The 16,707-nt window shown below is 30.6% G+C and overlaps 1 protein-coding gene across 1 annotated transcript; it reads right to left on the bottom strand.

Moving 5' to 3' along the window:
- Positions 1-3,432: 3,432 nt before the first annotated feature.
- LOC132935173 (uncharacterized) lies at positions 3,433-14,815 on the bottom strand. The gene is made up of 3 exons (XM_061001644.1): positions 14,628-14,815; positions 5,343-5,509; positions 3,433-4,175 (listed from the first exon to the last, which is right to left on the bottom strand). Exons 2-3 carry the CDS (start codon positions 5,488-5,490, stop codon positions 3,823-3,825), a joined length of 501 nt encoding a protein of 166 aa, XP_060857627.1. The 5' UTR covers positions 5,491-5,509; positions 14,628-14,815; the 3' UTR covers positions 3,433-3,822.
- Between the last annotated feature and the right edge of the window lie 1,892 nt (positions 14,816-16,707).

Genomic DNA, 16,707 nt, shown 5'->3' with positions numbered 1-16,707 from the left:
TTATATTGATTCACATGTCTTCAACTTCATTCAAAACAGTTTCGACAAATGTCACTGCTTCACTTAAATCACATGTTACTGATTGTAATGATTTACATAAAGGTAATGTTAATGAAAATAGTGTGTTAGCTGTCACTAAACTAATAACAAATTCACTAGTTGTTATGCTACGATATAGATTTAGTGCTTTTGATGATGTTTCAATATCATGAAATAATTGGAGTTCATCTAAAGTGTAGACAATAGGTTTATATATATCTAAAAATCGAATCATTCCATCGTGGTTTTCGACCCATCGAGTTTCACACATAGATGTTAATTTAGTCCATTTTTTTTCGGGAATAAATTCTTTAATTTTATTTTTTAACAACTCAGTTCGTCTAGCAGAAACCTTAATGAAATTACCTACTGATTTAATTGTTCCGATACAATTACGAATGTAATGAATATTCGAAGAATGTGCTAGTGCTAAATTTATACTAAACTTGTGAGTTGTGACAATCACATTTTATTGTAACTAGTACCATTGATTATAAATGCTAGTACCTAATCGTATCTATTGATCCTAATCTTTATTACGGCGTTATAATAAAATGATAAATTTAATCTTATTTTAAATTACTGTTTTAACAAAAATATACAATTATTATTTAATACAATTTATAGTTTATAAACTATATTCACCGCTAAAATTTTTCTACTTTTAAAAATTTCGGGGGGGGGGGGGTCCGGACCCCTGGACCCCCCCTCAGTTACGGCCTTGCTTAGCTATCTTATATTTGCTGATAACTATATATCTATATTTACCTATGCGTCCTATGCGGGCCACGGGCCGGTTAAAACTTGTTCGCGGACCGTAGTTTGGAGACTCATCCTGCAGGTCTATACAGTAGACTGCCTAGAGACAGGAGCTACCCGTGATTGAGATTCGAACCGTCGACTTTCTCTGAATGCGGGCTTATTATGTTGCATGTATGTTAGAGGGATAGAGGAAACAAATATTCTTGTATGCTATCTGGCTATAGCTAATGAAAATAATATCATATATATTATACCTAATAAATATAAATATCATGGTACGACTGTTGTGTATTTGTGATCTTACACTCAAACATCTGCAACAATTGAAATGGAATTCCAAAAGGTAAGTTTTTTTACTAAAATGTGCCGGTGCTGATCAATAGGTATTCCATTTTCCGGCTTTTAATTATCATATAGTATAAATATTTTACTTTTGTTACCAAAATTTAAAAATAAATAAGCACTCCTATAATACATGCAACTATTGATTTATAACTATATAATCATCACATTATACATTTAGACTGAAACAAAAATAGTATAATCAGTAATTTAAGATTTCTAAGAAACTACATTTTAGCCAAATATGTATTTTTAAACATACTTTTGTACCTATACCTACATAAGTATATGTAATAGGTATACTAACCTAATTTAATGGGAATTCGATAAAATATTAATTTGTTATTAAGACCCATCAATAAAATAAATCATAGTATTATCAAAATAGCAAAATAGCAAATTCCGAAAACTAACTAGCAAAATCTAGCAAATCACAAGCAATATTTTGATACCACTTTCGAGCCGATCGGAAAATGTGTCGGTGCTGTGTCAAATTGGCGCCGGTATATTTGAATTTAAATTTACACTTATATGATATACTAGCAAATTCTGAAAACAATCTAGTGAAATCCAGCAAATTGCTAGCAATTTTTTGGTATTAGAGATATAGTCCTAGCATATTGTGACGGTGCCAACTTGATGCCTGATGAACATATTTCTAACTCAAAATAATTTGCAAATTTTCGTGATTTTTACGTATTTCGTTAAGATTTGACGTACATTCTGGTAGTTATTTGGCTGAGTTTATGTGGCGTCAAGCTTTTCAAACAGATGATATTTTTTCGTTGAAATACTAACCAACATATCACAACATTTTCCGTTTGAATTATTAGTTTTATCAATGAGTTAACCTGTTTGCTTGATGTGTCATAGAGAATAATATTATTTTATGAGTAAATAATAACACAATAATAGGTACGTGAATTTCCCGCCTAATTGTCTAATGATACTAGAATACTAATAGCAGTTGAGATTTTTTTTTAGAAGGACTATGGTTTATGATAATTGCATGCTTTAGTTTACCATCAACTATTAAGAAATGCATGCTGATATAATGTTATTTCTGTTGTATTTGGGCCTTTCATTATCCTTACCTATGATCACAGAGGCCGATTTTTATGCCATTCTGCCTCAGATTATAAATACAAAGTATATAAAGTAGTTATTTATTACGTTTAAAAACGAATATTGTTCAGAAACTTATATAATACATAGTATTTTAAATTGAGTAGGTCATAAGTTTCACAACTATATGCTATCACAGCTAAATGGATCACCACAGGGGTGCCAGGCCACCCTTCTGCCCCACTTAAATCCGCCACTGAACGCGGTCTCCGATAAGTTTTGGTTTAATGCTTTGTATTGTACAATATAAAATAAAAACGTATGGTCTATTTTATGTGACACTCTCTTTTATTTTACACTTATAGTCATAAAAAACCCAAATACTCTGGTCCCCAGTGGATACTAAATTATAGTTGAAATATTGAGTTAATGAAAAATAGTGAAAGAATGGCGTTCCAAGTGCTTCAACCTACTAATCATATAATATAAATATAGTATATTATCTTATCCTATTTTGTGCCCTTTGGCCATTGTCCATCAAGTGGCGTCATTTCATTTTACAATAGGAAGGACAAAAAATTGACCTGCAGCTCATATAGAAGAACCAAAAAAACAAATTGCTATTTTCTCACAAGCTAATTTCTACTTAGATTTTTAGCTTGAAACAATTCTCATCTTACATAATTTTATATGTGTTTGAGGCAAAAAAATAATAATTTTATAGCAAAAACGACCCAGAGAATCTAAAAAATTATGGTGCCGTAATTTTATATTTTTCGGGGCTGAACAAATAAAATTATAATATTATGAAACACAATTATTAAAATGTTATTGAAAAATCGAAAATGTTTAAATAGGTAGGTAACTTCTATTACAAAGGTTTTTTCGAAATCATGAATAAATTTAAGTGTGTTCATTTTTTTTTTAGAATTTCTATAGTATTAGAGTACCTATATTTGAACTAAAAACCATAAATATTAATTATTATCGTGACTATAGTTTTCTAGTACTTACACAATATTATATTTCTTCAAAATTAGAAAAATTATAGTCATGTTGTTTCACCGTTAAACGGCCCAACAATTAGACTGCTTTTACGATGCTCACCTTGCTCCCCTCAAATGACGCCACTGCGTCTATGTAAGGTTTAATATTATAATTAGTTTTGTGTGTTGCCGTAGGTAAAGGTGCAATAATATAATAAATAGCAGGTAATAAAAAAAGTGATCAATTAAAAATTTTATATTGAATTTTTTTCTCACGATTATACACTAGTAATTAATTAATAGAGAACTTTGTCAAAAGTGTAATCATAACATTATCATCATAATTATAACATTTTAATCTAGTAATTTGTGTACATGTTTTATAGATATACGTATGTAAATACAGGTAGTATTTATATATATATAAATTGCACAACAGAATTTTTTTTCAAACATTTCGTTTACAGTGAGTCGTGTTAAAAAAATAAAAAAAAATAAAAAAAAATATATAGGTAGGTAATATTAATAATAATGAGAAGTGCGCGGGGCGATGTTGCGGGGATGATGACTGCAGTGCGAGGGGGTGTAGGGATTGAGGGTTAATGGATCTTCCACGTTGCCCTCGTCATCAAGCTTTGGGTTTTTCCGTGGACGTGGTGGTGGCGGTGCTGTCGGCGCCGCCATCGGTAGATTCTGAGTTCTCGACCACCGTAACCTCTGGATATTCAAGCTTAACGCCTGGCTCGCAGTCGAACACGGGACAGCAATCCGGGAAACCAGCTGTCTTGTTGGTCTTTTCGGACAGCTTGCACTTGGGGTTGGACTTGGGGTATGGACCACAGTCCTCGACCAGCTCCAGAAGTCGGTCAGTGCCTTCGCCTTGCACGCAAGTAGAACGTCCGCAGAACGGCGATAGCTCCCATGTGTGTCCTGGCTCCACAGTGGCGCATTTGGTCGAGGCGAAACATAGTCCGGGGAAATCTGTGAGGACAGATACAAGTTTTTGTCACATTATTATATCATTGTATATTTGTATATAGGTATTCGTTAAATGTTTCAATTTCAATGTCCAATATTATAGTTGTCAGTCTGCCTTAACTTAATTTCTTTATTCCTATTAAAATGTTAAATACTTTAAAGTTATAACCTATACAGTGATCAAATGTTTATGAAAAGGTATACGACATAATAATATTATAATTTATATTAAATGTATCGGTGCATATTTTACTTTTTCTATCTTCTTTAAAAATGCCAATCTATGTAACAGTGATTACTTATATATTGCACTTTATGTAGATACCTAATAATATTGTGTGAAATAAATGCAAGAAATGAAATTGAAATTTCAAATAAAAAACCTAACGTCCTAACTATTTTGGTTTATGCAACAATGGATAGGGTTGAATGGTTCAATAGTACCTATTTAATAAGAACTTAAAAGTACCTATCTAACATTTTGAGTAGGTAGTAACTATATTACGGTAGCAGTAATGATTATAATTACATAGGTACATAACAAGCTGATGAACTAATTGTATGATTTATCCTTATAATTTTATTCTGTTCATTTTATTGTGCTCTTATAATTTTTTATCAGGTTAGAACGTGTCTTTAATAAACCACAGTCAAAAACAACAATGTTCTTGAGATTTCTATTTTGATTTGCGAATAATCGAACCCGTATCAAAATAGGATTTGCTGTTAATGGAAAGCGGTCACACTTCCTCGGCTCAATTAAGGCCGAAAGGTATTGTTTTATGGACAACGAACCTTCGCGTTTATCTAACTGTGTATCTACTAAGCCGGCAACATTTTAGTGACAACCAAACATGGAGAAAATAGGTATAGTATACGGTGATGTGGTGTGCAAACGTAGATTGCGCAAAAATGGCAAAAAAAATTAGTAGCTATGCGTGGGACAAGGTTAACCGATCAATATCATATACATTATAAGGTAGTGAATTTGGACAATAAAGTTGCAGTCAGGTAATTATTAAATTCATCTCGAATAAATTACTCTAAATTAATACTGCATTCCATACAGATATTACAATGTGCTTGATATTTCATAAAGTTATCTATTATACGTTATTACGTTAAGGTTAAACGCAATAAATTCGATGGGTTTAAAATACTTTAACAAACCTCTTAGGACATCGGCCGGTATTAGCCTGCGATAAATTCTAATCGTTCCTTCGGCTTCCGGTGCGGGTGTCGATGATTTTTCGTCAGCAGAGAGTACAATCGCAGCCACTCCCAACACCACTGCCAAAACGCTCAGTCTGTAATCCATTTTGTTTTGATGGGTAATACTGAAAATAAAATAATATTTATTTTCACATTTTATTTTCTTACTATATCTTGTGACAATAATTCTAGAACATTAATTGTTTTCAATTACGTTGTCAGAGATAAGATGTCTGCTAACACAAAATATTAAATGGAACATGTTTGTTAAATGTTATGTATATATAATTTGCATTTTCGATTATTAGTAAATTAGTAAAATACATAAACGTTGACATTTAATAATACCGAAAATATTAACTGATTACGGATGGTGTATAAATATTAAATATATTATAACTCTAGGTAATTATTAATATACCAGTGGCGCATACACATACTACATGAGAAGTACCTACACGGCAGCATGTTGTAGATATTTGAAATTTAATTTAAGTTATTGAGAGAAAATCTAATAGTGACACCAATTATGTGTCATGAACATGACTTGAATTAAATTGGTAGCTAATGGAATAGCGTTAGTATACCTATACAAAATGGCCTTATTCAAATATACAATTAAACGGGTGTTACGAATAGAAATCTAAAATCGTGAATGGAAATTATGATGAATATGAATATTGAATAGGTAACATTATAACAATAAATGTTTGTTATCGAACAAATGTTTCCAACCAATAATGTTTAAACTTTAAATAAACAATTATTTCAATAAACATCACCAACTATATAGGTACTTATTTTAATTATTTCTTGTCTTTCGTTAATGGCTGTCCTGCACTAAAACTAGGAAAAAAATCCCCAAAGCTATACCTAACCGTACTGTTGGGCACAGCTGTCAAAAATAATAATTAATAATAATAAAAATACATACAATTTAAATGATAATTATTATATTATTAATAAATAGATACATAATATTATACCCTTTGGTAATACAAATTAAAAGTACAGTAAGTTGAATCTCAATTTGACAAATGTTAAATATTATAGTGAAATTAAATTATATTATATTACAAATGAGTTAATATTTTTTTTAATTAATCGTATTCCTGTTTATGAATCCTAACATCTTAAATGATTTTTTAACTAAAGCATATTATTATATTAAAGTAATATACTACTATTATCAATTTTATAATTAAATAGTAATAACTAATAAGTAATAACATTATCTATAGACGGAAAAAAGTAATAACGCAATATCTAGGTAATTTCGACGAATATAATATAAGTGAGTAACAAATTTGTTTAGATTTTACTGTAAAATTAAAATATGATTTTATAGTCTATCATATTATTTAGCCCACCCCAAAAATTATTTCTATACACGCCACTGGAGTGAATTGACTTCTTATAAAATTTAAAGTTAAGATTATTATCTAGGCAATATCATAGGCTTTATATTATATTTTTATTTTAAAGCTAGTTATATGAGTATTTTATGATGACAATTATATATAAGTATTTGGTTTGGGGATTTTGAATTTTTTTTTCCGATTACCTGGCACTACCGTATTAGGTTATTCGCTGGGGCCCCTCAAATTATAAATGGAAGGCTTCGTTAATTCAATAATTTTTATTTGCAGTTGCAATCTGCAGATAATACATATTGATTTATTTTATCAATAATAGTAATCAATGCCGGGAAATTAAAAGAAAAATTATTTTGTTTAAGTAGTTTTTGTTGGAAAAAATAAGCAATTTAGAAGTTCAAAGTTTGTTTTATTTAACATATAAATTGTATTAGAATATATTTTTTCATATTATAGGTTCGGTACAAATAAATATCAAAAATATTTATAAGCTTTAATAAGTTTAATATATTTATAATCGTGGTAGTCAAAGCTAATGAATCAAACATATTCAACCATAGTAAAACTTCCTACAAGACAAATAGTTAAGTAATATTATTTTTTGAAACTCCGTGAAATAATATTTTATTTAACTGAAATATATACCTAGGTAAAAGACTTTTTTACTCAAGTAACTGATGTGTTCAAAAACAACTCGTTAAGTTTACATTGCAGTAAAAAGTAATTTGTTAAGTTAAAAGTTGTACGAGAAACAACAACTTTTAACATTTAAACTAGTTAATTTCCAGCCTCGAATTTAATGATTATCAATAATACATTACTGCAGTAGCCAGTGGCATAATAATATAATGATTTAATTTGTATGTTTGAGTTTGAACGTCTGAATGGTTCGAACACGATAATAATAATTAGAAGTTCGAAACCAACAATAGAACTTAAGTAGACAGTCCTAATATAAATTGCAAAATATGTCGTATTTGACCACTATTTACTATTTCACTATTAAGTAATAATCTCGTTAAGTACTTAAGTCGGTGGCCAATTCGGGTCGTTAAGAATCAAAGTTGTTTACCCCAAATATTAATCTATACCAACACGACACGTTCGTTTTCTGGTGTAACAGTTGCTCCGGGTAAAACATTTCCAACTATATACATAAAAGGCAATATTTGGCAAGATAGTGAAATCGAAAGAACGCGTTAAAATGTAAAACTCATTTGGGCCAACTACGATCATTGTATAGGAGGTAGGTAAATTTTTTTTATGCGTATTGTGTATTGTATATGCGTATTGTATTCGTAGTATTTTATATTGCCTATTCTGTAAGATTATAATATGTTATTAAATATGTGCGCAAAAGTGTCCTCCGCCGATTCGCGGAATATATACAGCGTCGATATGTATTTTGCAGTATCTAATAAACGACTACTTTCCCGTCATTAATATTTATGTATTATTACTATTACTCGCGTAAGAATACAGTGAAAGGTTATAACAATATACGTATGCTGTTTAGGTATAATATTATTATTTCGTGTGTGTACCTACACGATTCACGTCTGAGTCATTGCGCCCGTGAAATACGGTTAACCCTCTTCGACCTGTGTTTATTTAGGTACTAATCTCCATTCAATAACGTCTTGCTCTTGATCGATGTCTATTCAAAAATACTGGTCCGGAAATTATCGTTGGTTCAGTGAGTTGTTGTATTTTATATATATTATATATGTATCAGGGTATTGGGTGCTAATCGTTTATGAAAATAAATTAAGCAAATGTCCATCTAAAGTTTAAAGTTTAAATGATTATTAATAAAAAAAAAACCATCTACCTACTAGTCGTCAGTACTAGCTTCCGAGTAGATATCTATATATTATTTTATAGTGTACTTGGCCCTGGGTAATACTAATCAATATGGTCATGTTATAATAGTACATTTAACTCGATTGACCAAAACCGATCGGTTTAATATTATAATATTTACACCATACAAATATATATATATGTGAGTTTGTGCGCGTGCGCCTTTACACACAAATATCTAATAATGTATTCGAATGCGTGTGTGCACAACGCTTTCACTTCCAGGAGATAAAATCAAATCACGTCCACTTTCAAGGACCAACTGTATATTATGCAACTTCCTTCAAGGTTTCAGTTTCACATTTAAATTAGTGAAATTATCGTCTGTTTCCAACTCGCTCGCTCGCGTTGCCGTATTTCTGCGGTTCACTGATCGTCCTCTCCTTCTTCTGCAACGAGTTGTAGACAAATTGATTTTTTTTTTTTTCCCCCATTGGTAGCCGGTAGGTATAACCCGCGTTTACTGCCATGTTTTTAACATCTCCGACATTACGAAATCGACTTGAACAAAATCGGTTTCCGCCCGACCATGTATAATACACCTACCGTTCTGGTTTCACACTCGTTTCGGTACGGCTAACTGATATTATTAACTATATAATAACAGGTATACGACATTGTTTGCGTACGATTCTTGATAAACGTTTATGGATAGGTGGGCAGTCAGGCCGGTACTACTGTTTTTCCCGTAGGTATGATTTAGATTTTAGATTGCAGTTTGTGGCAGAGAGGGTCTTACTGATCTTCAATCCACTCTGAGTGCATTTCTTGCTATAGTACATATATATATATTATATAATAAGATTACATTGACTCTGTAGCCTCTTTTGTATGTATAGGTATACAGGGCGGGTCACCGAGTTTTCCTAATTTCCCATGTAGCTAACATAGGAAATCCCGTGCAGTATATTGTTCTAAGATATAAGTGCTAGAGAGCCCCAGAGAGACTTTACAATATTTATTATTTGAGCCACCTGTTTGAAATATATTGTCGTCGCAAACAATCTCGACTACAGTATAAATAATAATATTATAGTTCATTGGATCGATGAATCAATTTGGCCGGGCCCGTTCTATGTTCTCAAGTAGAACTTATACAGTTGTATAAAATAATTGTCTCTCAATAACGTACTTATGCGCTAGAGCCTAGATTATGAAGGTCGAGTCGGCGATAGGGACGAACGTGCCCAGGAATGGATCTACTTATAGTGTATTCAATATTACCTAATAAATATAAATTATCCTTCCTCAAAAATCTGCAGAGCTTATCGACATATCGACATGGACATCCTTTTTGGGGCAATAGGGAAAATTCTTTAAAACAAGCACATTGCATGGATACCTAACCTAACCTATAAAGTATGCGACCACTGCGTTGAAATGTTGAATCATCGCTTGCTGGGACCTTGCAGACTGCATTATAACAAATAAGTAATAACAATAACAATAACAACAACAATATCCGATACATATGTAAATATGTAATGCTCCACACCCGTGCACATATTATATAATATACAATATAATAGGTAGGTACATTGTACAAGTGGACAAAAAACGACGGTGTGCGTATGACATAATATTATAATATATTGTTATATTATATTATTGTAGTAGTCTTTATGGAATACACCGCGAAGACGACCGTCCGAGATGTTCAAGAGAAATTCTGCATAATGACATGTTATATCATACTATGCAGGGGCAGACATGTTTTCGAGGACGAATCCTCGGGGTCGTCGTCGATCGGTTCGCGTCGCCGGCGGGCCGTGGCGACAAACAGTTTTCGTTATTTATTTTTAATTGTTATTATTTTCGTTCTTCTTGCGAGATGCGACACCGACGACGGTGACTAGAAAATCCGCAGAAAACCGTGTCCGGTTTCTCTTTCTGAACGCGAGAAAACAGTTTCCATTAATCGTTTTATTTACGGTAGGTACGATTTGCGCGCATTTTGATACCGACAAATGATATCTTGACGTGTAAAATACAATAACCATCGACGCGGTGGTAGATATAAAAGTAAGTAGGAAACCGTACCGAGTATACCGTGGTATACGTTTAATATAGGTGCACCGGTATACACATTAAAACGCGCGTTGAACCTTGGTCCAAATCCAATCCTATGTGTGCCGTCGTCATTGTGCAATACGTATTCGTCTCGTCATACTCATTGTTGTTTCGTCGACCGAGTCGAATAACGACTGATAATTATTATTATTACTCATCACCGCACGCGACGTTGTCTTCGTTACGTATTATGATTTACAGGTAATTAGCGCACGTGTCCGGCACTCAGCCGAAACCACCGATTTCGATTTTCACGGTCATTATAATGTGTATTATTTTCATTTATTATAATATACGTACGATGTACCTGTCGTTGTGGTCGGCGTGTTAAAAAAATATTTTCGCGCGATATGGTTAGGTAGATAAGTAGTGGTTATATTTAGTTTTTACCATTTATTCACAAATATAGGTACATCATTATGCAGCGGTGCAGTCGATGTTCCGAGGTATTTTTTTTTGGTTTCCGATCGTTTTAACGCCCAACGGGTAAACGCATAGGTACCTAACGAAACGGAAATCTCAAAAACATTAGCATTTCGTTGGAACGACTTATTGCGTTAGTTCATCTTAAGAGAGAAAAAGAAGAATGCGAGATTAAACAAAAGTTAAAAAATATTAATTTGTTGTAACAATAATTTATAAACTTTGAATTTCTGAAATATATTTCTCATCTTGGATGTAAGCATGCCGTCTTTACAATATGACTTATCAACAATAATGAAAATTATAGTAAAAATGTAAAACTGTTTTTATTGTTGTTTAACAATACTTCATCCCGCTGTCTAAAGAAGTAAAGAATACATAATTTTTAATTTTCATACGACAGCTGCTGCTGTCCATTAATATTTCAACCAAAGAAAAGGCGTTATTTATTTTGAATTAAAATAGAAAGTGTTTACCTGAAATGTGTTATGTTTGTAGGTGAATTATGTATCGAACAAGTGGCTTACTAATTATTGTCTATTGGTATTTATTACTATTAGTGGGTACTGGGTTGTACCTCCATACATAAGTACATTATTTATGCGTATCTATTCATATACAGACATTATATTATAGTAGGACACTATTGTTACGAACTCTATAGACTTATATTATCTAACAATAATTTTAGGATCATTGTAAAACAACTGAAAAACGAATGAACTTCAAATAAATTATTGATTAGAATACTCACAAAATGTATTTAAGCTATGCCTGGATATGTTATAATTTATAAATGAAGTAATTTAATTCGGAATCAAGATATTCATAAGCAAAATGTAACTGTAACTCATGTTACGAATGTTACGGTTATAAGTGCTGTAATAGCTATAGCCTATATTACATAAATTGTAATTTTATATGATATAAATTAAATATACCACATACGCTTTATTCCATCAAATCTATCAACAAGATATAACAAGATATTTATATATATATCCACGTTGCTTAAAAATGTATTAATTTAATGGTTCAATAAAATTTAATGGGCCACTAAATAATGTTTAAGGGACCATTAGCTCACTATTGGTTCGTTAAATGTTAATGATTGTTCATGCAACCCGGCATTAGAATTTAGATATTATCATAATGTGAAAAAGCTATAATAGTGTATGGTAGCAGATAATCGGATTTGCGGTGTCAAAATCCAACCATGTATTATTTATGTATGACTTCATCTAACTTTGAAATTTATTCTATTCTTAAGAAATATTTTCTAATAGTAAATTAACTTGATATTTTGTATTATACTTTTATATGACTTAATATATTACTCTTGTATATTAAATATGTAGATAATATAGTGAACATACGGAATATATACCCCGGTAACCTCATACCGCTCATTTTAACAAATAACGGATGCTAAGAATTAGCAAGTAAAACTAAAGTAATTATTATTGCATGGAAATTTTAACAAAAAAAGTATTTCCGTGTAAGTACATTCGTACGTTGTTTAGTGTGAAATTTCGAAAACATTAGAATAGAATCGTTATGAAACTTAAATAATAACAATTAACAAGTACACTATAAACAAACAGTAGGTAGATATCACCTTCAAAAAACTAATCACCTACAGTATTCATTATTATTTCTAAAACGCCCTGCTGCTTACTGTGGATTAATGGTATTTTAATGTTCCTTTATTCTCGATCAGGATATAATTTAAAATTAGAATGCTAACTATTTCAATTAGGTTGATGTAATAAATACATTATTATAAGTCAATTAATAATTAAAATAAAACCTTGTACATTTTATTTAACGTTGGATAATCATCATTATAATCACCTCATACCTAAATAAATATTTTAAAATAATCACAGTAATCATCATATTATTGTAAACAACGTCTAACAAGTATTTTAAATATATGTTTGTTTTAAAATTGATATTAATATAATTTCTAGAATAATAATTATGCTAACTTTTCATAATTTTGTTTTTCCTGGGTAAATTATAAATTATAATAAGACTTGAAATCGTTAAAAAAATATATTATACATACATATATTACATAAGACACATATAAAAATACGATATTTTTAGTTTAGTTGATAACCAAGTAAATGTTCTGATGAGTATTTGACTGTGTTTTTTATTTCATATAGTAAATATATTTACAGTAATTACGTACGATAATATATGTATAAAAATACTATATGTTTAGCTTAGTTGATAACTACGTATACGATTTGACGAGTATTTGATTGTTTTTTTTTTAATTCATACAGTAAATAAAATTAAAATATGAGTTCCCTAGTTTACAACATTAGAAGTAAGTACGTAGTAAGTATAACTTTTTGGGAGCAAAATATAACACTATAATATAAAAAAAATAGCCATTATTAGCAGTGGTACGCCGGCATTACAAATAGATAAGTATAAATGTATTTAATTTTAATGTCGAATGGTTTTATTTATCGTTATCTTAAGATTGTGTTTTTATTTAAAAGATTTTTGGTAATCAATATTTTTATGTTGATTTGCGTATAATATAATATATTATAACTCGACTCGATAATATTTTGAATTACATATTTTAGATTTTTCTCTCTTAATAATAGGCACATTTAAGCATCAAAAAAAGTATAAAATCCAATCACCTAACTAAATTTTTATTCAATAAAATGTTTACGATCAGCTGCTAAAGATTGATTAATGTATGCTATCGGCAAACATCATATTGGCTTTGTTGATTTGCAATCAGTGAGATAATAATATTATAAAATTAAAGTATTAAAAAATTCTAAATCGTAAAGCATGTAATACAACAATATAATGCTCAAGTTTAGTTCAATTGTTGCTGACACGCGATGTGTGCATTATGGTGCATTTGTATTAAAAGCAAATAAAAAATATGAACACACAGCTATTATAGCTTATACCTACTACCAATATTGCACGAAAATCTCGCGTACCTATTTCAAATTCAACGACGTTAACGACACGTATGTGTAGTTACGGACGCGTTTTTTATTTCGAAAATCCGCAGATTCACTGTAAAAAGATTATCAACACAAAGCACAACGTATTATCTATTAACCGGGACGTTAAACCACTCGAATGACCGGAGAAAACTATTTTTTTTTAAATATATATATGATAGTGTAATTTTTTCCCTCGCCATAATATGATCATACCTACCACAAGGTACCTATACAATTCGTTTGGGTGGAGGGTATGTCTGATGTTTGAACCATAAGTAACGATAAACACATGTTTTTATCTAGTGTTATTTTATTGTCGAATGTCAAAGACGGTTAGACAAGTCGTAACCACGCTTTACACGATCTAGACGATCTATAGGCGTAGTTATATTATAATATAATAATATGGGACGTGAATATTAGTAAAGATGATACATTAATATTATAAGTATAACTATGTATAATAATGATTGTTATAATAACCTTAATAGTAGGTACATAGTATATCATATACTTACAAGAAGGTGTCTGTCGCCGAGTTATATAGCAGAGCTATATGTATATAATATGTAAATTATATATAGATGCGGGTAAGTCGGGTCCGGCGGGTGTGTTGACAGGGTGGCGCAGCTTCGAATGATGTCTGTATGTGACAGGTACGGTGTGCAGCAGTCGGTGCTGTTTTAAATGAACCACCTCAAGACCACGTCCGATTGTTTTATATAGGTACATACAGGTGGCGGGGTGGGGGTGGGGACGGTCGAAATCGCGGCGGCGGCGGAGGAGGCCGCCTTCGCAGTGCATTATTATTATTATTATTATTATTATTACTACTCATAGTCGGCCGCGGTGGGGAACTTTGGTTTCACTCTTCGCGTCGGGTTGTAGGTACCTACATTAAATATTATTTTATTTTTCTTAGAAATTACGAAAATAAAAGTACTAAGTACGCATATATATTTAGATCAAGGTATACATCATTATTATATTTGGTATAAGATACTTATTAGTTATTATATGTACATCTTTATTCTTTATACTGCAGAGGGCCAACTTATTTTTATTCCTGGTTTATAAGTTTATAGTCAGTGGAGAAATATATTTTTACTACTAGCCTTATTGCCCCAAAATTGTTATTTTATAATTTTATCAGGACCTTAAACAAACATTGCTGTTAATTTGTACAGTTGTACCCATTTATACATTTATATTATACAATTCAGCATGGACATCAGATAACACACAAACAATCAACCCCACCAATTTGCTTTGCATTAAGAAAGTAAGTTTACCCCACGCATCTGAGTATCTTTACATTGTAGGTATAGCATTTTAGTTCTACCAATCATCTATAGCTATATCATTTGTCGAGGCAATTTTTTTCTGGATGACTGAATAACTATACTTGCGCGACGCAATACGGATACACAATGAGTTTTACTTTTTTATTCATCTAAGTCAGTGAACAATATTTTAGTTTTTTAATTTTTAAAGTGTTTGTAATTGATAATATTTTTTTATATAAATATATATTAATTCGTTTTTAGGTCAAACTATATTGTCTTTCTGTCGTTGTTGTTTTTTTTGGTGGTATATAGGCATTTTAAATATTTAATGTTGTATTTGTATCTGCAATCCACGTATATGTATATATGTTTATCATATGGACGTACCTACTTTTCTATCACGTCTTATACGTATATTCGTGTGTTTTTCTTGACTCTCGTTATATTTTTTCACATCGTTATGCTGGCTACTATGTATTACGTTTTCTATGCGCGTTCATGAATTATTTATGTGTATATCAATTCCAGTCGGCTGGAGCTGCTTGTTTAAATTATGAATTATGATCATTATTATTATGTATTACGCATAAACTTTTCAATGAAATGTTAAGATATTATTGTTCTGTTGATGTGTAATATTCTTACTTCTTTAATTTTTCCTTGTAAGTTACACGTATATATAAAATATATTATATACATATATGTCCTATGTATACCTATGATATGCATCATGTATGTACATGCAACCATGCAAATTAACAAAAATAATTATATTGAGTTACTTTAGTCAAATTTATAAATTAATTGTCAAAAAAAAATATTTAACTCTATAATAATAATTTTTTTTTAATTTCCACCAGTCATATATAATATGGGTGATTGGGGTGATATGGTGTACCTGTAAAATGTTTGTTTATCAACCGGTTTGTTCAATATTCATCCTAATTAATGCACCACTATAGTAATTATATTTTTGGCAGTACGATATTTACATTTTATGTCTAGTCTAAATCATCAATATTTGATTTAATCAAGAAAAAAAGTTATTATTTTTATTTACAATTATTGTGTTGATCACTAATTAAATAAAAAATATTTGATTGTTTTTTAAGATTCATCACGGTTCAGACATTCAAGTACCTACCTATAATTGTATAAATATGGTTTCAACTTACCATAATATTTTTTTATGATCTGAGGAAAAAATGTTTAAAAAATAACTCTATTTAGTATACCTGACTAGTAATATCCTCCTGTAATATTTGGGTATATTAATAAAATATGGGTTGAATATTAAATCAACGATGATTAT

This window comes from Metopolophium dirhodum, chromosome 1 (genome assembly GCF_019925205.1).
Source record: "Metopolophium dirhodum isolate CAU chromosome 1, ASM1992520v1, whole genome shotgun sequence".
NCBI classification, from domain to species: Eukaryota; Metazoa; Arthropoda; class Insecta; order Hemiptera; family Aphididae; genus Metopolophium; species Metopolophium dirhodum.
The sequence above is the reverse complement of the archived record's forward strand: the minus strand, read 5'-3'. Positions and strand labels throughout refer to the sequence as shown.

What these genes read in the sequence shown, in the direction of transcription:
- LOC132935173 (XM_061001644.1), bottom strand. Translation starts at nt 5,490, where the DNA reads ATGGATTACAGACTGAGCGTTTTGGCAGTGGTGTTGGGAGTGGCTGCG. An exon ending in ACCGGCCGATGTCCTAAGAG is followed by an intron (nt 4,176 to 5,342) that starts GTTTGTTAAAGT and finishes CTGTCCTCACAG; the next exon opens with ATTTCCCCGGACTATGTTTC.